The 27,041-nt window shown below is 38.8% G+C and overlaps 2 protein-coding genes and 1 long non-coding RNA gene across 3 annotated transcripts in view; all 3 read right to left on the bottom strand.

The window, feature by feature from the left end:
• LOC137249564 (uncharacterized) overlaps positions 1–27,041 on the bottom strand; it is a 148,950-nt gene that overhangs the window by 11,469 nt on the left and 110,440 nt on the right. The window lies entirely within an intron of this gene.
• Positions 17,085–18,543, bottom strand: LOC137247799 (uncharacterized). The gene is made up of 2 exons (XM_067778746.1): positions 18,233–18,543; positions 17,085–18,165 (listed from the first exon to the last, which is right to left on the bottom strand). The coding sequence occupies exons 1-2, from the start codon at positions 18,265–18,267 to the stop codon at positions 17,226–17,228; spliced, it is 975 nt and encodes a 324-aa protein (XP_067634847.1). The 5' UTR covers positions 18,268–18,543; the 3' UTR covers positions 17,085–17,225.
• LOC137247798 (uncharacterized) lies at positions 19,670–21,009 on the bottom strand. Its single transcript, XM_067778745.1, has 3 exons — positions 20,799–21,009; positions 19,909–20,727; positions 19,670–19,834 (listed from the first exon to the last, which is right to left on the bottom strand). Exons 2-3 carry the CDS (start codon positions 20,596–20,598, stop codon positions 19,757–19,759), a joined length of 768 nt encoding a protein of 255 aa, XP_067634846.1. The 5' UTR covers positions 20,599–20,727; positions 20,799–21,009; the 3' UTR covers positions 19,670–19,756.

The following is a 27,041-nucleotide window of genomic DNA, read 5'->3' as shown; positions in this document are numbered from 1 at the left end:
TCCAAGGAACTCAAATCGGTAGGACAGTAAGTGTAGCAAAGTTTTACATCATCCGCATACATTATAGTATGGGAATATAATATTGTCTGTGGCAAGTCATTAATGAAAAGGGCAAAGAGCAAAGGGCCTAGATGACTTCCCTGGGGTACGCCGGAGGAAACTCCGAACGATTCCGACAGATTGCACTTGAACAGGACTTTTTGGGTCCGGTTAGAAAGATAGCTTTTCAGCCACATTAATAGGTGAAACGGAAAGCCCAGTAAATCAAGCTTATGAATAAGCAACTCGTGGTTGACGGTATCAAATGCTTTGCTGAAGTCCGTGTAGATGACATCCGTTTGCTTGTTCGCTAAAAATCCTTCCATAACTATAGAGGTGAATACAAGCAAATTTGTAGTGATAGACCTTTGACGAATAAAACCGTGTTGACATGGAGATAAAAGACTAGAACACTGATATTGCAGTTGATTGGTGACAATCTGTTCAAAGACTTTAGGAATGACTGAAAGTTTAGCAATACCCCTGCAGTTTTCAACTTTTGACCTACTACCTTTTTTATGCAGGGGTATAATAAAAGACTGTTTCCAAAGTGCCGGGAATGACGCAGATCCCAGAGATAGCTCAAATAATTTTAAAATAGGCTCATACATGTTTTCGGCGCAGTACCTAAGCACGTAACTAGGAACACCGTCCGGTCCCGGAGAAAAGGTGGGCTTCAAAGATTGAAGACTCTGAAGAACAATATTACCAACAATAGCAGGATTCCTAATGTAATTCGAGCTATCTAAGTGATAGGGATATTGACCAGAATGAAAACCACTGGATGAATACGTGGACTTAAAGAACTCAGAAAATAGTTCAGCAACGTCGTCATCAGTGCAAGCTCTTTTACCTCCAAAGGTTAATGAGGAAGGATACCCAGAAGTTTTCCGCTTTGAATTTACGAAACTGTAAAACTTTTTTGGATTTCTAAAATATTGGGCTTTACAACAACTCAAGTAATTTTTATAACAAAGCTGATTAAGACGGTGAAATTTAGAACGAGCTATTAGATATTTAGAGAGGTCTGCAGATGCTCCAGATTTCTTGAACCTCTTATAAAGCCTAGATTTGATGTTATTAAGTCTGATAAGTTGCCTTGAAAACCAAGGGGGCTTATTCGAACATAGGGTATAGCGAGTAGGAATGCAGGTATCAAAGAAGCTATCAAGCGTACTGTAAAATATAGAGATAGCCGAATCGACATCAGTGCAAGCATAGAGATCCGACCAATCATGGGAAGCCAACAGATCATTGAGCATAATGAAATTTGTAGAAGCATCTAGATCGAGGACGAGACTGTACTTGAATCCTACGGGGTAGGCTGCTATCAAGTGATATCTCTAGCGTAGGGTGAAGAGGGTCTTCTGGAAGGGATAAAGGTGGTATTTGCGTAAGGGCAGTACCCACCTAGCCATCCACAAATACTAAATCCAGCATTTTATTTCCACTATTTGGAACATTGTTAATCTGTAAAAGAGATGAGTATAACAAGCAATTGAGAAACTCATGTTGAGCAGTGGGAGTTAAAAAGTTTGAATCCCTTATATTAACCCAACTAACTGTTGGCAAGTTAAAGTCACCAACAACAACAAGTCGATCGTTATCTCCCAACTGCGAATGCAAATCACAGATGGCCGAGCTATGACTAGCATAAACATCCATATCCGAACGAGGTGGTATATACGAACAGAAAACAATTACGCTATAGCTACCGAATGAAAGCCTAACTGCTATGAATTCGATATGAGAGATATTGTCCAGCGAAATCAACTCAGACGATAGGTTAGATTCAACAGCAATAAGGACACCTCCCGCTCTAGAGATGCGATCACGCCGATAAACAGCATATTTATTTGAAAAAACCTCAGAATTGTAATTATCAGGCTTTAGCCAGGTCTCCGTAAAAGCTACAACTTGTGCAGAAAAGTTGAAAGAATTAAGGAAGAATGGAACAAGTTTTGATCGTAAACCACGAACATTTTGATAATTAATGAGAAGACGGGACAGATCAGCAATTACCTTTGTGTTGTTATTACTGTGTTCGTCATACCGTTTATTGGCTGTAATGAAACAGGTTCGGCCCTCGCCTTTCTCGTGAACAAGTGAACCACAGTATGCTTGGGCCAAAAAGAGGAATCAAGTACCTTATCGAAATATTCATCTGAAAGGGATATTTTAAATGAGGAGATGTCTCTCTCATATTTAAAGTTAAATTTATACACATTGATGTTACTAGTGGGTGCAACGCCAAGCTTAGAGCAAACGTAATGAGCAATGTCATTTTCGGTAAGCGAGGCGTGTAATCGGGACACAAATACAGCCCTACGAGGTGGCACGGCAGTCACCTGCAAAGGAGTAGCGGATAGCGCACCAGAGAGCTGGGAAGGTGCGGCCGTTATAGCGTTGGTTATCGAGCCCGTACTATTTTTTCAGGTACACTTGTATCGCTAGCAACAACCACAGTATCGGTAACTGTTATTGTTGGAGCTAAAGATACCGGTGGAGGTGTAGGATGAATTGGGGAGTCCAGCGAAATCAACATTGGTGACGTAGAACAAACAGCCGCAAAAGTACCACTATTAGTTCGTGCATCGTTTAATTTGCCATAGATCGTCTCACTGGAAGTCTCGACACAACCTTGTGTAGATTCTTGTGGAGATTCCTGAGCTGCATTGTTCATAACGTCTTTGGTTAGCCTGTTCGTATTAGTCAACGCGGTTGAAGGGACATTCGTAGGAGGACAGCTTTGCGCCTGACTCGAAGACAAGTTGGAGTCATTGTTGGGCATACATTTCTTTCGTTTTGGGGATTCAGATATCACTTTCAATTTTTTAAATTTCTTTTTTTTCAATTTTTTAATTTTTTTGTTTATATGCTGCCTAATTACACTACTGAGGACCTCGTAGTGGTGGTGAAATCGCCGGGCTCAGATGGTACATGTCCGGCCATGCTACAAGTTTCAAGTAGGGCGGTGGTGGGATGGCTTAAAATAATATTCGATGGGTGCATAAACTGAATCATGTACCGCACTCTTGGAGAACTGCTCATGTAGTAGTAGTGTGTCAGCTAAGCGATAAACGTCAAAACTACAAACAGCCTCGCTCACCTGATGCAAATCTCAGGTCTAGAGTTGCATTTTTGGTACGCAAGAGTACTTCAAGCTGAGTTGCATTTGATAGTTTAATAAAACTTTGATTTACAGATGAAATAGTTGCATATATTTCCGCGGAAATAAGAATACTAGAAGATTTGTAGCCTGAAATAATACGGAAATATACGGAAAGCAAAATGTATTTAAATTAGAGTCAAGATATAAAGCGCCACACGTGCAACATGGAAAAATTTCACTTCTAAGGCTGTTTACACAAAGGGCAAAATTATATAAACGCTTTGGTCGCTTCAAAGCAAAGATAACGTACGGCGTTTCATTGTTTTTCGTATGGCGTTGGCAAAGCGTAGGCACGCAACCAAAGCATTTATGTAAATTTTTCGATTAATTAATGAATGCAACACAACCAAAGCGTCTGTGTAAACCCGCTTTAAATTTTGTAGCTGTAAAAGTATCCTACAAATAAAATGGTGCTGTAAGTGCATACAAATCAAACTCCTATATGACATTACTTTATTTTCTATGTATTTTTCTTGTATTTTCTCTTATATTTTTTGTCGAGGGTGCCAATAAGATTTCGGTACTGGTGTATGTGGGTGAACTACATTTTAAAAAAACTAACGAAATACAAGAAAAATACAACGTAGTTCATTAAAAACAACAAGCCAGCAAGCCAGTGTGTATTTCGATAGGGTTTTTTGACATTATGCTGTTTTTTCTTTATTTTTTCTGACAAACAAAAATTTTGTTTTTAGTTTCAAAATTTTGTGCATAAAAACACAACTAAATTCAAAGTGTAAATTGTGTGTGCAAATGAGTTTTCAATAAGTGCACATTTTTCAGTTTTTCATAGTTAAGGAATTGACGTCCAGATTCTTGTTCCCCAAATATAATGAACTTGGGTACAGAAATTCAAATTAAAGAGTTTTTCACAATAATTTGAAAATTTCTAAGTTTTCTCTGCTTTTTACACTTAAACGAGTAACCCTCCGTAATAAATTAAACTTTTAATGAAAATCAATAACTCTGAACTGAACACTTTTCGCCATGATATAAAATTAAAATGCCGTAGAACAGGAGCAACACTTTTGTGACTACATGAACCCTGTTTCAAGCTTTTAAGTCTCTGCACAGAACCCGAAATGACCGTTTTCAACCGAAACAACAATGGCAACCCAGATTTTCCCGTTATGCTCTTTTAAGCGAGTGCCTTTCAGAAAGAAGTCAACACACTTGTACTTGTACACTATGGTCAAAACCCGGACATAAAGCTGGAGACCAGTGTTGCCAGGTTAGCCTTTTCGAGGCTAGATTTAGCCTTTTTTTTGCCTTTAGCCTCGAAATTTTGGGTTTAGCTTCGTGACTTTTTTCTAGCCTTTTTTACTCCGAATGTATTTTTAATAATTTCTAAAATAAAATAATTTCAATAGTGCCTGTGAACACCTAATACCTAATAATATGAGTTATCTACAAAAGATTAATCCTTTTTCTGCTGAAAATTCGTTGAAAGTTTCAAAGCCAGATGTATTTTCTTACTTTGAAAAAGAGAAGTATAGTTATTCTTCAAGTCAAATAGCATTAATAGAGCTGCAGTGGCGAAAACTTATAACTATACAATGGAAACATGTACGCTCCACCATGGAATTTTGGTGGGAAGTCCGAGAACATAAAAATGCATTAAACGAACCTCCCTTTTTAGAACTTGTCGAATTCATATTTAGTTTTTAGTATTACCACTCAGTAACGCGGAGGTTGAAAAAATTTTTAGTGGCATGAAAATTCTGAAAACTAAATTAAGTAACAAACTAAAAATTAAAATGCTTAATGCGCTGCTTAATATTAGATGCTCGTTAAAACGCTCATCTAAATGTTGTAATGATTTTGAAATTACCGATGATCTCATATCTATGGTAAATAGCCAAACTTTATACGCAGACTTAAGCTCTTCTGATTCTTCAGACGGGGAATATTTTATATAAATAATTAGTTTGTAATATATTTTTTTTTATGTATATACACATATGCAACCATTTAAAGTAATTCCATGTGCTAGTCAAGGAAAATGTGCCTGATATGTTTTGAAACAAGAAGTTATGTTTATAAGTTTTTATTTACAAATGTGTAAACTAAAATATAAAAAAAAATTTTATGAATTAACCAAAAAAATTTCTGGCCTTTTTTAGCTTCTTTTTTTTCTAAATTTAGCTTTTTCTAACCTTTTTTTTTTTGCCAATCTAGCTTCTTTTTTGTTCATCACCTGGAACACTGCTGGAGACATTGGTGCTTTATCGGTAACCGTATCGGTAACCTTTTAACAGCTGATTCGACCAACCGTATGAGAATAAATGAAATCGATTATTGGTGCCGCTAAGGTCGTAACCGTATCGTAGCCAACCAATTGGGTTTTAGCTGGAGTCATTGGTGCCGTTTATCGTATCGATGTAGTCGTATCCCTAACGTAATCAGCTGTTTACCAAAACCCAATTGGTTGGTTGCGATACGGTTACGACCTTAGCGGCACCAATAATCGATTGCATTGATTCTCATAAGGTTGGTCGAATCAGCTGTTAAAAGGTTAACGATACGGTTACCGATAAAAGCCGGAGTCATTGGTGCCGTATGTCGTATCGCTGTATCCGTATCCCTAACGTAATCAGCTGTTTATCGTTACGACGGTAAACCAAAACCCAATTGGTTGGCACGATACGGTTACGACCTTAGCGGCACCAATAATCGATTGCATTGATTCTCATAAGGTTGGTCGAATCAGCTGTTAAAAGGTTACCGATAAAGCACCAATGCCTCCAGCTAAAGCACCAATGTCTCCAGCTTTTGGTATACCGTCGTAACGATAAACAGCTGATTACGTTAGGGATACGGATACAGCCATACGACACACGGCACCAAACACTCCGGCTTAATATGGAGAGTTGATATCCATTTATACGTAACGAATGTATATACATACGTCAGTTTTTGAGTTAAAATCTTTCTATTCCTCCATTGCCATACCTACCTGTCAATAGCTGACAGCGAGAATGGCTGTCGCGAATGTCCAGAGAATGGAAGAAAGGTTTGTTTTTTGCTCGAGATTATTAAATTGAAATGCCACGAATTGCCCATTTGTGTCTCAAATCATCTTTTCTTTTAAATGTCTATACTGAAAATCAGACTACATATTTTTATTAAGTTCTAAAATCTAGCAGCCAGTTAAGCAAACATTTTAAAATATGTAAATAATGCAACATACCAGTCGTCCATGATTCAATCAGAAGAGGTTTGCTCGACAGACGAATTTTTTGACAATTGCAGCCATTTTGCTCCCAAATCGAATTGACATCAGTTAACAGTGTTGTTTCTTTGCAATTTTTCGAAAAATATTAGTAGTAGAAATAGGAAGCAATCAGTTTACAAATCCCCGATAAGTACTGAAGTGCATAATTCCTTAGAACATTTATTTTAATTTTATGATGAATTTATTAACTATGCCATGATCTATTAGTGTGGCTGAACATAGGTAATTTTTTGAAAAGTACAGACATCAAGGATTCGTGCACTTTCGTAAACCTATGAACACACGAAGCCTAAACCACTTCAAAATTCATCGTTCAACGTCAAAAACTCGACTAGTAAATCGATTTACGTAAAAATGTAATTAGTAAATATCGGAGATGCCATAACGAAATGTACTCATTGAGCATGTTAACTTATTCATTCCGTAAGTTCGGAAAATTCGTCACCATTTAAGAATTTGGGGAATCGGTTTATATTTTGAATATTATGTAGTATATACTTATTTGATATATTCGGACTTCGTGAGTTTGTATGAAACGAACGTGTTCCGAATATTCTAAATTAACGGAAGACTTCCATGAATACTCAACGTAAAGGAGCTTTCCGAAATTTCAGAGTAAAAAGGTGAATACTCCCTGTGTAGCAGGACCGCATAAAAGCTGAACTCTTCTGTCAAAGTCAAGACCGGAATATAAAGTTCTAAGGCAATAAGCCATTTTCTTTTACATTTTTTTTGGCAGACCATGTCGGCTGCCTTTTAAATATAGTCCTATCTCAAAACATTTTTCAAAAACTTCCCATTTCATGATTTGTCACAAAAACGCCCGATTTTAGAATTAGACTGAAGAACGCCTCAGAATGATTTTCATTAACTCCCCCTTATGTTAAAATGCATTGAACTTATGCTCATATAGGAGTTTTGGAAACAAATTGTGATAGTGTATTTTTGAATAAAATTCTAAACCAACATAGCTCTTTATAAATTCATGAAATATTTAGTAGAAAATTAATTATTTCCTCCAAAACCTGTTGCCATTTACAAATTTTTTATCACTACTAATATACTAATAAAGGTACTTTTGAACTACAATTTTCGCTAAAGGGGATTGAATTATTACCCGTTTTCCTTACTTCGTAAAAGCAACCCGTCCATTTTTTTCAATTTGGGAGTGTCAAAGTTCTGCCGTCATTGAAGAACAAACCTCTAGTAATTGAATCATGCCAGTCGTCTACAAAAATGTTTGAAAACACTACTGAGCAAATGATTTTAGTAATCGAACAGCGATTGAACAGGTGATCGAGGCTGTTTACTATTGTGGACGTTTTTTTTTTCAAATATATTTCGAAACACAACATCAAAACCAAGAATAATTAAAAAGGGTGCGCCACAGGGTGGTATCCTATCCTATAAACGGCTACCTCTCTGATCTCTCCAGTTTTTTCACCTCGCGAAACCTGACATTATCACCGACTAAATCATCGGCGACCCTATTTACAACGTGGACGTTCCAAATGTCGATCATTTTGAAGATCCACGTCAATGGCACTACGCTATGCGACTGTCTTTCACAAAGAACAATACCGTGACAGGTTGGACTCTTACCTATCCGGAATCAACCCCGACATACAAATTGTATGCCCTGCTTGCAGCCTGTGCCCACATGACACCAACCATATCTTCAATTGTAATGTGGAACCAACGCCTCTAACACCCCTCTCATTATGGTCCACCCCTGCTGAAACAGCAAGTTTCCTTGTACTCCCGTTAAAGGATGTTGATGACAATTTGTGATCGGTCGCACCTATTGGATGGCGCAAAGCACTACTACAACAACAACAACAACTACTCACTGGAAGAAGCTACAGGCCTGCCAAGATACTGCCTTCAGAACCGCCACGAGTTGTCTTCTTATGTGCCCAGAACACCATCTACATAATGAGGCGAGAATGCTCCCCATCAGGGAGAGGGAATAAAATGCTAACCAAACAGTTCCTGTTGAATACCCAGAAACCTGGGCATCCCAACAGACATCTGATTAATGAGCCAACACCGCCCAGGGGCTTAAGGGGTAATCTCCATAAGTATTATGAGGAAATAAGGCACCCGAGAATGCAGCCGTATGAAGCAAAAAAACACAAGCAGGTCCTCAGTGAACTCCACAAACAGGCGTCGGACCTCTATGTGAGGAATTGCCCGGTGAATCCTGTACTCAAGGAACAATACCCTAAACTTGCAGAAGAGGAACGCTCACTCCCTAGGGAAACGCGAGTCACTCTAGCTCAACTTCGATCTGGATCTGTAACAGGTTAAACTCTTACGTATCTAGAATCAACCTCGACATACAAATTGTATGCCCAGCTTGCAATCTGTCCCCACATGATACCAACCATCTCTTCAATTGTAATGTGGAGCCAACGCCTCTAACACTCCTCCCATTATGGTCCACCCCTGTTGAAACTGCAAGTTTCCTTGGACTCCCGTTAGAGGATATTGATGACAATTTGTGATCGGTCACACCTATTGGATGGGGCGAAGCACTGCTACAACAACAACAACAACAGGTTGAAGATGCCATCGTCATGCTAAACCATCTAAATAAAGCCATGCCGATGCTTAAAAAACTAGGAAAAGAGGGATTTAATTATCTAGCGCATGTCTTCAACCTGTCTTTGTCCACCCTCGTCATACCCGAAAAATGGAAAATGGCCAGGGTGGTTCCTCTATTAAAGCCTTGGAAACCAGCTAACATAGGAGTTTCTAATATCTGATATCTCTCCTATCGCCAGTAGACAAGAACCTGAAGCCATTTTGCTTCTCTATTTCACTGTAAATTTGCGTCTAGCCAATCATCAACATGGCTTTCGAAAACTACATAGACCACCACGCTAAACGCCATTGACATGCAAATAAATTGCGGATTACATCAAAAAACCCACCACAGGACAGTACTAGTTGCGCTAGACCTATCAAAATCTGGCATGACTTGGAAGGGTCCTCCCTTCCTCCAAGTCTCAAAAGGTGGACCGCAAATTATCTGTCATGTCAGCAAGCATCGGTACAATTCAGGAACATAACATAGGGGTTACACAGGGTGGTATCAAATCACCGTTTTTCTTTATCTTCTACATATCGAAGCTACCTTCGTCTAATAGCATGATTCAATCATGGGGCACAAGTGTCTACTTGACGTTATCTTCCATGCAGTGTAAGGGCAGTATACGGAATAGGAGTTTGCTCTGTTGTTGTTGTTGTTGTTGTAGCGATAAGGTTGCTCCCCGAAGGCTTTGGGGAGTGTTATCGATGTGATGGTCCTTTGCCGGATGCCGATCCGGTACGCTCCGGTACCACAGCACCATTAAGGTGCTAGCCCGACCATCTCGGGAACGATTTATGTGGCCACATTAAACCTTCAGGCCATCCCCTCCCTCCCCACCCCCAAGATCCATGAGGAGCTTGGGGTCGCCAGAGCCTCGTCTGTTAGTGAAACAGGATTCGCCGCGGATAGGTGAGGTTCACAATTGGATTTGGAGAAGCTATATATTGCGCTGGCAACCTCAAGGGTTGCGCTACACACCCCTTGAATCTGGTATTTTAGTCGCCTCTTACGACAGGCATACCTACCGCGGGTATATTCTGACCCCCTTACCCGCTGGGGTAGGAGTTTGCTCTCTGTGGCGTTAGTTGCACAGCTGTGATGCTGACGAACTTTGCGGTTTGGATTCATGGAACAAGTGGCGGTGGACACGTTTACACCCATCTATTGCAAATTCTTTACGTTGTCCACAGTTGCGAGTAGTGTGGCTGGTCTTTAGACAAGCAACACATAGAGCACATTTCTGCCGCTGTTGTTTTTTTATCCATATGAAGAATTACCCGGCGCTTCGGTTCATGAGTGACAACTTGACTTTCATCATGACCGGTGCAAATAACATTGGCTAGAAAAGTGAGCCATTCACTGAAATGCGATACTGTAGCTGTATTGTCACAGCGTACACATTGGAAGCTTCGATATAATTTCGTCTAGTAACGCTGGGGTTGAAAAGTGATGCTCGGCTCTGGCTGACTGCAGAAACGTACAAATGTTTCTATCTTTAATAGCAAATGGAATTAATTTGCTTATCGCATTCTCAGAAATTGGAAAAATTTATTTTATTTGCTGGAGCTGACTACTTAGGATCTGTTCCGGACGACCATATCTGAACTTTAGTTTAGGACCATCTCATCGATAACACTCCCCAAAGTCTTCGGGGAGCAACCTTATCGCTACAACAACAACAACAACATGAATGGATGAGCAATGCTAACATAAGCTTTTTCGGTTTTCGGTTGAGACCACGGATTCCCTACTCCTACAAAATGACCTAAATAATCTTATCGAATGGTGTAAGGCCAATAATCTCTTTCTTAATATTAATAAATGTTTTCATATGTGATGTATATTAGAACGATCTTCCGCCATCCTTTGTCAAATATGGTTTTCATGTCTTTTTCTAAATCATCTAACTTACACTCTACCCTCTCGGCTGCCTTCTGTCAATGAATTTATTGACTTAAGTGTTACTTTTGATACCACCATTGTTTACTATTAAATAAATTTTACAGTTTAAGTAAATTTTACAATGGATACCACTTTTTCTTTCGTCAATCACATCTCTTATATGCTCCCCAAGGTTTACAGAAACCTTGCCTTTCTTCGTAGATATGCAAAAGACTTTAGGGATCCCTATACCGGGAAGGCTCTTTATACCTCTATTGTTCGTGCAAAACTTGAATATGCCTCAGTTGTATGGAATCCTATATATGCTGCCAGAATTGAAAGGGTTCAAAGAAAATTTATTCGTATTTATCTAACATTTGGGAAAAATTTAAACGTGACATCAGGACGGACAAGGCGACAGCTGTTTCGAGTATACCTTTTTATTCGTTTTTGTTTAAATTCACTCAACTTTGATGACCCAATTCCATCCTATTACTCGCGCTGCTTGCTCATAAATCTCCAACCTCTCGAATCCAGAAGGGTAGTACATCTGCTAATGTTCGTCTATGATCTCATCGCGGGCTCTCTGGAATGCTCGGCTCTCTTAGCTAAGGTATTACTTAATGTACCTAACAGGAGTCTTAGTACATTTTTACCATTTGCGTGCTTGTAGGGCTAATTAATGTAGTTTTGACTCAATATTTCGCGCGCTTACTGAATTTAACAGACTCTTCGAGGAGGTTTTTTATTGATTTCTCTTTGCCGAGAAATATTTTCGAGTTGTTGTTGTTGTTGTTGTAGCAATGCTCGCCCCACCTAATAGCCGCGACCGATCACAAATTGTCATCAATATCCTCTAACGGGAGTCCAAGGAAACTTGCCGTTTCAACAGGGGTGGACCATAAGGAAAGGGGTGTTAGAGGCGTTGGTTCCACGTTACAATTAAAGAGATGGTTGGTGTCATGTGGGGACACATTGCAAGCGGGGCATACATTTTCTATGTCGGGGTTGATTCTGGATAGGTAAGAGTTTAACCTGTTACAGTATCCAGAACGAAGTTGAGCAAGAGTGACACGCGTTTCCCTGGGGAGTATGCGTTCCTCTTCCGCGAGTTCTGGATATTTTTCTTCAAGTACTGGATTCACCGGGCAATTCCCGACATAAAGGTCCGACGCCTGTCTATGGAGTTCACCAAGGACCTGCTTGTGTTTTTTCGCTTCATACGGCTGGGTTCTCAGATGCCGTATTTCCTCAAAATGCTTACAGAGATGACTCCTTAGGCCCCTAGGCGGTGCTGGTTCGTCAATCAGATGTCTGTTGGGATGCCCAGGTTTCTGGGTATTCAACAGAAACTGTTTGGTCAGCATCTCATTTCTCTCCCTGATGGGGAGTATTCTCGCCTCATTATGCAGATGGTGTTCTGGGGACATAAGAAGACAGCCCGTGGCGATTCTGAGAGCAGTATTTTGGCAGGCCTGTAGTTTCTTCCAGTGGGTAGTTTTTAGGCTTGGCGACCATATGGGTGACGCGTAGCACGTAATCGGCTGGCTAATTGCTTTGTATGTGGTCATGAGCGTTTCTTTATCTTTTCCCCAGGTACTGCCAGCAAGGGATTTGAGGATTTTATTACGGCTCTGAATTCTCGGAACAATTGCGGTTGCGTGCGCACCAAAATGTAGATCCTGATCAAACGTCACACCCAAGATTTTGGGGTGTAGGACAGTCGGTAGCGTAGTGCCATCGACGTGGATGTTCAATATGGTCGACATTTGGGGCGTCCATGTTGTAAATAAGGTCGCGGAAGATTTAGTCGGTGACAATACCAGGTTTCGCGAGGCGAAAAAACTGGAGAGATCAGGGAGATAGCCGTTTATTTTATTGCATAGCTCATCGATCTCTGGGCCTGGACCTGTGGCCATTATTGTGCAGTCATCGGCATAGGAAACGATTGTGACTCCTTCCGGTGGTGAAGGTAGCTTAGATATGTAGAAATTAAACAAAAGTGGGGATAGGACACCACCCTGTGGCACCCCTTGTTTAATTCTCCTTGGTTTTGATGTTTCGTTTCTGAATTGCACCGATGCCTGCCGACCACCCAGATAATTTGCGGTCCACCTTTTAAGACATGGGGGAAGGGTTGACCCTTCCAGGTCTTGCAGTAATGAGCCATGGTTGACCGTATCAAGGGCTTTTGATAGGTCTAGCGCTACGAGTACTGTTCTATGGTGGGGGTATTGATTCAAACCGCAATTAATCTGGGTGCTAATACATTTAGCGCGGAGGTAGTGCTATGGAGTTTTCTGAAGCCATGCTGATGAGGGGCTAGCTGCAAATGTGCTTGGAAATAAGGGAGCAAAATGGCTTCAAGCGTCTTTGCCACTGGCGATAGGAGAGATATCGGACGATATGACTCACCTATGTTAGCTGGTTTCCCAGGCTTTAGTAGCGGCACCACCTTGGCCATTTTCCATTTCTCGGGTATGGCAAAGGTGGAGAGAGATAGGTTGAAGACATGCGCTAAATATTTGAAACCCTTTTTCCCTAGGTTTTTAAGCATCGGCATGGCTATGCCGTCTGGGCCCACTGCTTTGGATGGTTTAGCGCAACTGTAATGGACTAACTGGGAAGATTACGTCGATTTCATGAAGCGGCACAACATCCGCATTGCTGCGATTCAAGAGACTAAACTCACAGCAAGATCTGCATTGCAGACCTGCTCTGGTTATAATGTCCACAGGAAAGACCGCGAGAGCGGAAATGGAGGCGGCCTCGCGTTTATTATACACCACTCTGTGCAATATCATATATTTGATCCTGGCATCGACCGCAGTGACAATGTCTTAGAACGTCAAGGCCTATCTGTCCGGTCAGGCGATGCAAATCTAGAAATCATCAACATCTACATCCCTCCTTTCACCTGTTGCCCCAGTGGATACCGCCCTAATATCGAGGCCTTACTCACTGGCAACAATCGCATTATCTTAGGCGATTTCAATGCCCATCACGACCTATGGCATTCAAACTTGCGGGCGGACAGTAGGGGTGAGATGTGGGCGGATCAAATAGACGAAACGACGTTCTGCACAATAAACGGAGACGCCCCCACACGTATGGTAGGAAGCTGTCATAGCTCGCCAGATATCTCAATCGTGAGCGCAGAACTCGTAAACTGCGTCAACTGGCAGCCGATGGTAACATTGGCATCCGACCACCTGCCCATACTTATTTCGTTCGAGCGTACCGCCGACTTCATCGTCACCGAAAAACGCACTTTCATAAACTTCAAAAAAGGAAAGTGGGAAGAATATAAATCTGCAACAGACAGCAGCTTTGCTGCCCTCCCTATCCCGACTGATGCCCGCCAAGGGGAGCGTGCCTTCCGTAAGGTCATTGAATCCGCCTCGGCACATTTCATTCCCGCCGGGAGAATTTCCGAAATCCGGCCCCACTTCCCGGCGGAGGCCGCGAGCTTAGCGAGGGAACGCGACCTTATAAGACAGCTTGATCCAGGCGACCCCCAAATAAGGGATATAAACCAACGCATCAGATTGCTTGTGGACGAACACAAGCGGGCGAAATGGGAAGAGCACCTAAGAGGTTGTAACCTCTCTACCGGTGTAGGTAAACTTTGGTCCACCGTAAAGTCCCTATCGAATCCGACTAAGCACAAAGACAAAGTTTCCATCGCCTTTGGCGATAAGGTCTGTCGGATGCGAAAAAATGCGCGAGCGCTTTCTGCCGACAATATATAATGCATCCTACGGTCGACAAAGATAGACGGAGAGCCAATAGACACGCACATAAACACAAACTCAGCGCGTCACCAATTACCATCACCGCTAGAGAGGTTGAGGACGCCATTGGTCGCGCTAAACCATCCAAAGCAGTGGGCCCAGACGGCATAGCCATGCCGATGCTTAAAAACCTAGGGAAAGAGGGTTTCAAATATTTAGCGCATGTCTTCAACCTGTCTCTTTCCACCTTTGTCATACCCGAGAAATGGAAAATGGCCAAGGTGGTCCAGCTACTAAAGCCTGGGAAACCAGCTAACGTAGGTGAGTCATATCGTCCGATATCTCTCCTATCGCCAGTGGCAAAGACGCTTGAAGCCATTTTGCTCCCTTATTTCCAAGCACATTTGCAGCTAGCCCCTCATCAGCATGGCTTCAGAAAACTCCATAGCACTACCTCCGCGCTAAATGTCATTGGCACCCAGATAAATTGCGGTTTGAATCAATATCCCCACCATAGAACAGTACTCGTAGCGTTAGACCTATCAAAAGCTTTTGATACGGTCAACCATGGCTCGTTACTGCAAGACCTGGAAGGGTCCACCCTTCCCCCATGTCTTAAAAGGTGAACCGCAAATTATCTGGGTGGTCGGCAGGCATCGGTGCAATTCAGAAACGAAACATCAAAACAAAGGAGAATTAAACAAGGGGTGCCACAGGGTGGTGTCCTATCCCCGCTTTTGTTTAATTTCTACATATCTAAGCTACCTTCACCACCGGAAGGAGTCACAATCGTTTCCTACGCCGATGACTGCACAATAATGGCCACAGGCCCAGGCCCAAAGATCGATGAGCTATGCAATAAAATAAACGGCTATCTCCCTGATCTCTCCAGTTTTTTCGCCTCGCGAAACCTGGCATTGTCACCGACTAAATCTTCCGCGACCTTATTTACAACATGGACGCCCCAAATGTCGACCATATTGAACATCCACGTCGATGGCACTACGCTACCGACTGTCCTACACCCCAAAATCTTGGGTGTGACGTTTGATCAGGATCTACATTTTGGTGCGCATGCAACCGCAATTGTTCCAAGAATTCAGAGCCGTAATAAAATCCTCAAATCCCTTGCTGGCAGTACCTGGGGAAAAGATAAAGAAACGCTCTTGACCACATACAAAGCAATTAGCCAGCCGATTACGTGCTACGCGTCACCCATATGGTCGCCAAGCCTAAAAACCACCCACTGGAAGAAACTACAGGCCTGCCAAAATACTGCTCTCAGAATCGCCACGGGCTGTCTTCTTATGTCCCCAGAACACCATCTGCATAATGAGGCGAGAATACTCCCCATCAGGGAGAGAAATGAGATGCTGACCAAACAGTTTCTGTTGAATACCCAGAAACCTGGGCATCCCAACAGACATCTGATTGACGAACCAGCACCGCCTAGGGGCCTAAGGAGTCATCTCCGTAAGCATTTTGAGGAAATACGGCACCTGAGAACCCAGCCGTATGAAGCGGAAAAACACAAGCAGGTCCTTGGTGAACTCCATAGACAGGCGTCGGACCTTTATGTCGGGAATTGCCCGGTGAATCCAGTACTTGAAGAAAAATATCGAGAACTCGCAGAAGAGGAACGCATACTCCCCAGGGAAACGCGTGTCACTCTTGCTCAACTTCGTTCTGGATACTGTAACAGGTTAAACTCTTACCTATCCAGAATCAACCCCGACATACAAAATGTATGCCCTGCTTGCAATGTGTCCCCACATGACACCAACCATCTCTTTAACTGTAATGTGGAACCAACGCCTCTAACACCCCTTTCCTTATGGTCCACCCCTGTTGAAACGGCAAGTTTCCTTGGACTCCCGTTAGAGGATATTGATGACAATTTGTGATCGGTCGCGGCTATTAGGTGGGGCGAGAATTGCTACAACAACAACAGGATGACAATTTGTGGGAGGGACGAAACAAATTAAATGGGGTCACACTGAAATGACAGTCCTTGGTCGGGAAAAACCCCCGAGTCGCTCCGGTACATAGAACCGACTGCCTTGGGAAGCGATATTTTCGAGTCAACTTTGGAAGTTTATCTCTTGCAATATCTATTTGTATTTGTTTATTTGCTTACGCTATTCATGTTTTCACATTTTTGTGTAGTTATAATAATTTGTTTATTTAGTTTTTAATTACTTTTGTTCTAGCCTGTAAGATTATTTCTGATCATAAATTAAACATAAACAAACATTTTACCGGTTGACTTAAGTCGGATATGAACCAAGTCCTACACACTATCGCCGAATAAAACGATAGTGGCTACCGAAAAAATCGGATTTTTTTCCAGAAGTTAACCCGCGCCCTCCTCCTCCCCTCAAATGCCTATCAGGATCCGCCCACGACTTTTAACACAACAAAAACACATTTTTGGAAGTATATAAGCCAAAGTTTTTATTCCAAAAGCAGTCGACCACATTTGTATGTTTATAACAATTTATTCTAAGCGCGACCAAAGTGCGCCAAATCAGGTGTGCTGATTAACTTCAGATAGAAGAAAACATTTTGCTAATTATACACGACATTATTACAGTAACGGCACCTTTCACTCATGGACTGGGACGGGACACTGCTACAAGTAGCAGTAATTGCAAGCAGGAGTTGATACTTTTCCTCAGCAGTTGTATTCCAAACTTCGGAAACGGCGGGGCCGAATCTAAACTCGTTGGGAGTCATTTTCTTGAAGTTTATTAAATCAAACATTTCTTTCAATGTTTTTCCTGGAACTAAATTTACGTCATTTGTTTCATTAGAATCGCCCATTGTAAAGGTACTATGAGAATCGATCTGGCTTGTATTAAGTGGAAATTCCTCCATTTTTAGTCGGTGTATCTTAGCATAATTTTCAATTAAACAAAAGCGTTCTGTCTCTTTAAATTTAGAAGAAAGCGCCTTAAGCAGTTCGTAAAAATATAGTGGATCCAAATCATAAACTGACGTATTAGTCAATAACTCTTTAGATGCATACGGGAAGTTTTTTTCAATACTAGCCCAAGTATATATTGAACCGTTGTTTTGGAATGAAGTAAACCATCGTCCTAATTTATTTTGGTATTCAAAACATTGTAAGAAATCATCAAAGCTTGTATGATTTTCGGTAATAGTTTTTTCCATTTTGATATGGCAAGCATTGAGAAGTTTGTCGAGCATATAATAATCCGCCAGATAAGCCACATGCTTCAAGCGCTTCAAGCTTAAGTTTTCAACCGAATCAGTTTTTTTGAAATAAATATACTCTAACACTACTTTAAAGTCGATGTAATCCAATATATTTTCCAAAGGTATATTGAAACTTTCGTCTGCTTTGCAATCACTGACCATACTTGCAAAAACAGTAGACGCACGCGCCAGTACAGATTTATGCGCTTCAATAACCTTAGCGTTCCTTCCTTTTCCTATTACGAAGCTACAATCTTCCCGCGAAGTTTTCTGGCAGCTTAACTTTTCGCTATATTAAAGCATATGTAAGTAATTTAAAAAATGAATTTAAAGCGATATAATTGATATTAATTTACCTGTTTTTGTTTTTGATTTTGATACGCTTTGGCATTGTGGATAACTTTGGTGGATAATACAAGTGTGACCATCATTGTAAATTTTACCAAGTAGCGCAACTAACAGCTGATCGGTGAAAATTCGCACATTCACACGCACAGTTCTCGACTCAGTTTCAAAAAAAAACTTTAGATTATTTAATTCAAATTTTAAAGTGAGATAATCCTTGCCAATTTATGTATACAGAATATATATGGCGGTTTTGTTGTTATTAAAACAATAGTTTTATTTATATTAAAGCTTTTATCATTTTTTTTTTAACTTTGAAAACCACCGAACACCATTCCTTCATTATATGACATTCGACTGCCTAGTCCACTGCCTTCCACTCTATTCACAACATAACCTCTATTTAAGCTGCCAAACTATATAGTAAACAATGGTTAGGGCCTTTGTGAATTTGGTAATAGTCTAGTTCATTGTAAACCATTGTAAACTTTACCAAGTAGCGCAACTAACATCTGATTGCTCAAAATTTGCACACACACACAAACATAACTAATGGCCATATTACGTAAATCTTAGGGAAATTTAAGTTAAATTTTTAAACAGACACAAAATGTTATAATTTTGGAATATATAGCATCTAGGACACCTTAATTGCAGTAATTGAAAGAAATTGTTTGCTTATACTCAAGTATTTTATTATTTTTTCTAAATTTATCTTTAATATTGATGCAACGATTGATCCAATGCAACTCTGGTCTTCGTACTGTTCTTCATTCCACCCCATTAGAGTGCCTATTTTCACGGCCTGCGAGTGCCTTCCACTCTATTCGCAACATAACCTCGAATTAAGCTGCCAAACTATATAGTAAACAATGGTCTAGTTGAGGGGTCGACTGCTAATACGCTACCAAAAATATCGATAGAGGTGTCAAACGACGCGTCTTGACATTAGTATTAATAATCCGAAGGCGGAGAATAAAAATTTTAACTCGTTCAAAAGATATTAAACCGGAAAAAGACCCGTGGTACCTCCGAAACCGGGGGTCGGATCTATAGTATTTTTGCGCAGAACACTTTTCTGCGTTGGCGGCCTTCGGCCGCGCTTATAAAAAACAACCCTGGGCTACGCCATGCCAAGTCCGGGTGTGTGGTATAACCGTGGCTACCGCCACGGAGATGCACAATTTTTTTGGTGGGTACTAACACAACAACCTCATGGAAATCGCCAACTTCAACTGCAAATATCTCCGGACAGAGATAAAATTTTTCTTTTCCGCCATCGGATTCTTGTTCTCGAGATTAATACGCGTTTTTTGACACCTCTCGATATTTTTTGTAGCGTATTAGCAGTCGACCCCTCAACTAGACTATTACCGTGAATTTAGCTACCGATGTCCACTTATACCATGGTCCTACCCATTTTTGAAAAGCCCGAGAATTAAAAAAAATTTAATTTGTATTTTGTTTCAAAGTTTTTAATCATAAGACAAAAATACACCGAAGGTGATTCTTAACGTTATTGAAAATTGCCAGCTTCAACTGCAAACATCTTCGAGCAATGTTAAAATTGGTCTGGAGTAATTTTTCACTTCTGTGAGATATGTCATATAGATCTGTGGCAGTAAGGACACGTTTTATGATGAGGTGATGATTTGGTACTAATTGCAAGCAAGAGTTCAAACTTTACCTCAGCAGTTGTATTCCAAACTTCGGAAACGGCAGGGCCCAACCTAAACTCGTTGGCAGTCATTTGCTTGAAGTTAATTAAGTCAAACATTTTTTTTAACGTATTTGCTGGAAGTGAATTTTCGTCACTTGTTTCATTAGAATCGTATATCTGGCTTGTGTTAAGTGGAAATTCCTCCATTTTTAGTCGGTGTATCTTAGCATAGTTTTCAATTAAACAAAAGCGTTCTGTCTCCTTAAAATTAGAAGCAAGCACCTTAAGCAGTATGTAGAAATATAGTGGATCCAAATCATATACTGACGTATTAGTCAATAACTCATTAGATGCATACGGGACGTTTTTTTCAATACCAGCCCAATTATATGTTGAACCGTTGTTGTGGAATGAAGTAAACTGTCGTCCTAATTTATTTTGGTATTCAAAACATTGTAAGAAATCATCAAAGCTTGTATGCTTTTCGGTAATAGTTTTTTCCATTTTCATATGGCAAGCATTGAGAAGTTTGTCGAGCATATAATAATCCGCCAGATAAGCCACATGCTTCAAGCGCTTCAAGCTTAAGTATTCAACCGAATCAGTTTCTTTGAAATAAATATACTCTAGCACTACTTTAAAGTCAATGTAATCCAATATATTTTCCAAAGGTATATTTAAACTTTCGTCTGCTTCTTTGTAATGACCGCTGAACATACTTTCAAAAACAGTAGACCCACGCGCCAGTACAGATTTATGCGCTTTAATAACCTTAGAGTTCCTTTTCCTATTACAAAGCTACAGTCTTCTGGTGAAGTTTTTAGGCAGCTTAACTTTTCGCTATAGCTGGAGTTGTAAATGCATTTGTATGTTATTTAAAAAATGATTATATAGCGATATAATTGATATTAATTTACCTTAAATTATTCCAGTTCTCCATAATGTTGTTTAGCACAAATCAATCATTATAAATTTTACCAAGTAGCCAAGGCGAATTCAGTAGAGGTGGTGTTATCCCAACAGCTGATTGCTTCTTTTTGATAATTTTCCATACAAAGCCTTGTACAAGAATATGTCAGTTAATCGAAATCAATGAAAATTTTCTTTTGACTTGACATTCTTCTGCACGGCGAATTGGTTGAATTCGCTTTGCCACCACCTGGTATGGATTTACCTTGCAAGTAGCGCAACTAACAGTTGATCGGTGAAAATTCGCACATTCACACGCACAGTTCTAGACTCACGTTTTAAAAAAAACTTTAGATTATTCCCAACTAACATTTAGGTTAGAAAACGATTAGAAGACGAATCGAATTCTAATGTATTTCTCTAAAGTAGAAGGTTAGAGGACGATTTGCGAAACTGTTGCGAATTATAGCATTCTGGACAAAAAGGGGACTTCGTTCTCGATATCGAGAAAAGGGTTAGAATTCTAAGCGAACTCTAACGTCAAATTCTCATTCTAATGAGAATTTTCAAGTGATGCGCAATTAAATTCAATCATTTAAAATCAGCGAAATGTTCATTGTTTCATTACATCAAATACGTTTATTTGGTTATAATCTTATGTATTAAGAATGAACATATTTCAAAGGCTTTTTCTATTATAATAAATTAAAAACGTACTTAAAGATTGAGCTCAGCGTTTTCTTCATGCCATTCAAGTAGCCTTTCAATAATCTGCTCGCTTTCCTTTTTTAACCTTTTTTGATTCATTTTCACTTACTAGTATTTATTATTATAAATAAAAACTTATTTCGAAACTTTTAATATTTCCACTATTTTTATTTTGTTCGTATGACACTAAGAATGAGTGATCATGTCGTGAAAATAATCGATAACTGTGACAATAATCATAACATTGCATTTCTAGTGTTATTCGAATCCTTTCACGGTCGAATTCTAACCTAGTTCTCTAACTTAGTTTTTGATTCGAATTGCATTAGAGAACTACATTAGAATTCTAATGTAAAATTACAATATTTCTCCAACGTTAGAAACTGTGTTTGCTGGGTTTAGCTTAAATTTTAAAGTGAGATATACCTTACCAATTGATGTATTACTTACTTACTTAATTGGCGCTTAACCGTCTAAACGGTTATGGCCGTCCAACAAGGCGCGCCAGTCGCTCCTTCGCTCCGCCAACCGGCGCCAATTGGTTACACCAAGGGAGTTTAAATCGTTTTCCACCTGGTCCTTCCAACGGAGTGGGGGCCGCCCTCTACCTCTGCTTCCATAGGCGGGTTCCGATAGAAACACTTTCTTGGCCGGAGCATCATCTTTCATTCGCATAACATGGCCTAGCCAGCGCAGCCGCTGCGTTTTAATTCGCTGAACTATGTTGATGTCTGCGTATAGCTCGTACAGCTCATCATTAAATCTTCTTCGGTACTCGCCATCGCCAACGCGTAGAGGTCCATAAATCTTTCGAAAAACTTTTCTCTCGAACACTCCCAAAGCCGCTTCATCTGCTGTTGTCATGGTCCATGCTTCTGCCCCATATTGCAGGACGGGTACGAAAAGTGACTTGTAGAGTATGATTTTCGTTCGCCGAGAGAGGACTTTACTTTTCAATTGCCTACCTAGTCCAAAGTAGCATTTATTGGCAAGATTGATTCTTCGCTGGATTTCAGTGCTGATGTTGTTGCTAGTGTTGATGCTGGTTCCCAAATAAACGAAGTCTTTTACTATTTCGAAATTATGGCTGCCAACAGTAGCGTGGTTGCCAAGGCGCATATGCGCTGACTCTTTGCTCGATGACAGCAGGTACTTCGTTTTGTCCTCATTCACCATCAAACCCATCTTTACCGCTTCTTTTTCCAGCTTGGAGTAAGCAGAACTAACAGCGCGGGTGTTTAGGCCGATGATATCAATGTCATCAGCATATGCCAGTAATTGCACGCTTTTATAGTATATTGTTCCAGTGCGGTTAAGTTCTGCAGCTAGTATAATTTTCTCCAACATCACCAATTGATGTATATATAGAATATATAAAGCGTATTTGTTGTTTTTAAAAGATTTTTATTTATATTAAAGTTTTTATCATTTTTTTTTTCAACTTTAATTTAACAATTTCATGCGTTTTTAAAGCAATTTGTGCATATACGTTATGACCATGGTTCAACTATATGGTTCGCTCATCTGTACAATAACAAAATATGTCTGTTCAAATTGTCAAAATCTGTGTATTGGTGTTGGTGCGAATGGTATGGAATGGAAACATAAAACATAACAGTTTTTGTATGTGTAAGAAAATGTTGCCAATGTGTTGGTTTCATTTTGAGTTTGCCATCTCTCTTTGACAATCCCATCGACCATGCAATGAAATAAATAAAATCAGCTGATAAGATGAGCCAACCATATAATTGAGCCATGCGTTTTGACATGACATTTCATACACGTTCGTATTTGCCATTCTCATTGTTTCCAAATTCGTAAACAATGACTGCAATTATTCGGTGTGATTTTCGAATAAAATTTATTATTTTTGTGAAATTTTATACTTAATCTGTGGTATTGTGGTGGTCAAAAAGCTTTTATGCAACAATACTTTGCTTCACAACGCGGCAATGTATTTCGTAATGTCGAAGTACTTATGTGTATATGTATTTGACATATATGTAATTCTCCTATATTGCTATTAGAAAATGCTCGCAATGTGTTTTGAATTCGAAATCAAAACAAGACAGCCTATAAATGTTTGTGATTGTAGCAGCATAAGTGTGACAAGAAAAAATGGTAATTGTGCAGTTTAGGGGCCCCACCCTAAAATCTGTGGGCCTACTCTGTATTGCGATGCGAAAATAAATTGCGATGCGAAAGGTAATTAGAACTCTGTAGCGCTATCGCATCGCTAACAATGTCGCTTTTTTATTTTTCGCTAATTTTTTGCTGGAGTATGCATCACTGACCAAACTCAAAGAAAGAGAACAAAAGAAACAAGGCAATTACAATTTCGGCAAACGATTCATTTTTGTTGAACAAATTAAAAAAAGGATTCTGTAGCATTATGGAACGATTTAAATGAAGAAAGGATTGATTTAAATGAAGAAATCCTCCCAGTTCAGAAATTGAACTGGAAGAAGTGAACGTGATAAATACAGAAAACGTGGAAAATCATAGAATGGGAAATGTTGCTAGTTGTATCAGAGAACAAATAAAAAATGACATGATTTCAAATAGAAATGCTTTATAAAAAAGTGGTTTCGATTTAATTGTTATTTATTTATGTATTTTAAGTCCACTAGGATTACAAATTGTTGCTTTTGTGTTTTTGTTTTTTGAGTTGTCCTATATATTTTTAAATGAATATAAAGATATCAATTTATAAAATCATCAATTAATACTTACATATTTGAACAATGCGAATGCCTATTGTAGCAAGAAAAATGCGAAAATGAATGATGTTTGACATTCGCTTTCGCTTTACAGAGTGCCGGCAATGCGAAAAGGGAGAAAAATTGCGAATGGGCAAAATGTGAATGCGAAAGTCAAAATATACATGCGAATGTCAAGATACAGAGTACCGATTTTGCGATTTCGCGTATTTTTTCTTTCGCATCGCAATACAGAGTAGGCCCCCTGGCCTTTTTTTGAGTGAGGTGTCACGTATTCACGTCTAGATCAAGAATCCAAAAGCGAAAAACTGGTTCGTCTTGTACATATTGTTCCCGCACAAATCACATCCTGTTTTGTTTTTCGATAGATTAATACAATTTGATATTCACGAATTAGTGAAAAAAAAATTTGTCTAATTTCTCTAATTAATATGCAATTAGGTAATAAAAATACAGAAAATACATTCTAGTCACTTGATTCCATGGTTCAACTATATACAGGTTGGCTCATCTGTAAAGCAACAAAATATGTCTGTTCAAATTGTTAAAATCTGTGTATTGGTGTTCGTGCGAATGGTATGGAATGAAAACATAAAACTTAGCAGTTTTTGTATGCGTAAGTAAAATGTTGCCAATGTGTTGGTTTCATTTTGAGTTTGCCATCTCCTTTTGACAATCCCTTCGACCATACAATGACATAAATAAAATCAGCTGATGAAATGAGCCAACCTGTACTAATTGAACCATGCTTGATTCGCTGGTGAAGAAAAACACCTGATGGTGAAGAGTGCTGCCAGATGAGCAATAATAGAAATTAACTGAACAAGAAATTACTCTTGCTTTTCTCAAGTCATCTGCGCAGAACACCCTTAGCCGATCTAACACCGGCTGCGCCATGCAGAAAGGTGTTCTACCCAGAATTACTGTGCATGGCGTAGCCGGTGTTGGATCGGCTAAGGGTGCTCTACGCAGAATTACTGTGTATGTTTAGTTAAGCCTTTTTTGAAAAAAATAAAATTAAAGTATTTTGCCAATAACACATTTTTTCGACTTATTATTCGATTTAAGATAAGTTAGCAAACATAGACATTTCTTCTAAATATAGATGTTTTATATATCAAACAAAACCTTGTTTTATTACCTGCTGAGCTGGCAACACTGTTTATAGTGTTAATCTATATATTTAAATAAATTTATTCTATGTATTATTTATTATTTTCACTTTTTAAAAATTTTAAAAATAACTAACTAGAACATTTTCATTTTGAAATAAGATTAAAAGTATTATAACATAAAAAAAAATTTACAAAATTAAAGTATATTTTACAAAGTAGATAACCCTACATATACTCCCCCTCCAGTGAAACGAAAAATGTATTCTTTTAATGTTAATTTACAGTGTACATTGATTATTGTAAGAGTTTTGTGTTGTAGAAAAATGTTTGAATTTTGTGTTGTAGATATATGGTATTTCTTTTTTTAAATTGTCAGAATTTTGAGAAATGTATTTTTGTGTTAACTGTGTTATAAGTTTATGTTGGTATTGATATAAGTACTCAATCTGTGACGATTCGATGTACTTGATAGTTTATTTTTATTTGTTGTTATTGTTTACTTATTGTATTAATATTTTATGTATATTAATGTTTGGGTGTGTTATTGCTATGTTGTTGAGGTTAAAAATAATTTAAAAGCTGTTTGTTAAATATTGTGAATTATAATATGTTTGAAGAACTTAGAATGAGGTTGAATGATAGTAGATGGCAACTCTGTGTGGGCAATTACTCAAAAATTAAAAACTTGTATTATGCAGAATATATGTTCAATATATAATTGTACTCTGCATAATATATGTCCAAGTTGTTGATAAGGAATGAAAAGTTGATTCATTAATTCGTTTGAGGGTGATATGAAATTGCTAATGAGTTTAATATTGAGCTTTTATATGATTTTAATTTCAATATGAAATAATTGATATATGCAAAATATGTCGATAAAATTATTTTAAGAAAACTTTAGAGATTTGTTAAAATTGTAAACATTTTTTTTTTATTTTATTTTGAAAATCAAAGTTATGTTTTGTTTTGTAGTGTTTTGTGTAATTTTCGAATGAAAATGTGGTTATTATTTATATATGAATCTATTTGTACTGTGGAGTTTTTATGTCGTTGATGTAAAATGATAATGATTGTGTCTAAATATTTTTGAAAATAAACTGGAGAAGGAGTGTACATAATTAAAATGTACTTAACGAAACTATAATTTAGAAAAATTAATTACATTTTTGTATATATTTAACAATTTTATCAATAATTTGTATTAAAATATATATTGAATATTTTGTTTATAAATTGGTTCAACGAAAGATTTAACAACGAAATTTATTAAAAAAGAATATTTTGAACAAAATAGCTCACCAAATGTTGAGGGCAGGTAGATGTTGGAGTTATAATCATAAATTGATATTGAGATTGAATGTAAAATCCAAATATAACGTGATAATATCGTTGTCCATACATTAGGAGATAAAATAACAGCGATTAGTTAGCGATTTCAGTAGTTGTGAGCAATAAAGCACAATAAGCACACGTGAAACAAATAAGTATTCCAAAAAAGTTGATTAATTGATTTGAACGCAAGTGAGTCATATACATATATGTGTTACATCATCGAATATTGTATATGCGGTGTTATTGGCACAACCAAGCGTCCCGCAACGATTCGACTCTATGGCCACACATTACAATTCAGGTGCACACCATCGCGATCTTCATTTTGTTGAATGAATTCCTCGTATGTTGTTTTAAGGAAAATTCGTTAATA

The sequence above is a fragment of the Eurosta solidaginis genome, chromosome 4 (assembly GCF_040869045.1).
Source record: "Eurosta solidaginis isolate ZX-2024a chromosome 4, ASM4086904v1, whole genome shotgun sequence".
NCBI lineage: Eukaryota > Metazoa > Arthropoda > Insecta > Diptera > Tephritidae > Eurosta > Eurosta solidaginis.
This window is presented reverse-complemented; position numbering and strand designations above follow the sequence as displayed.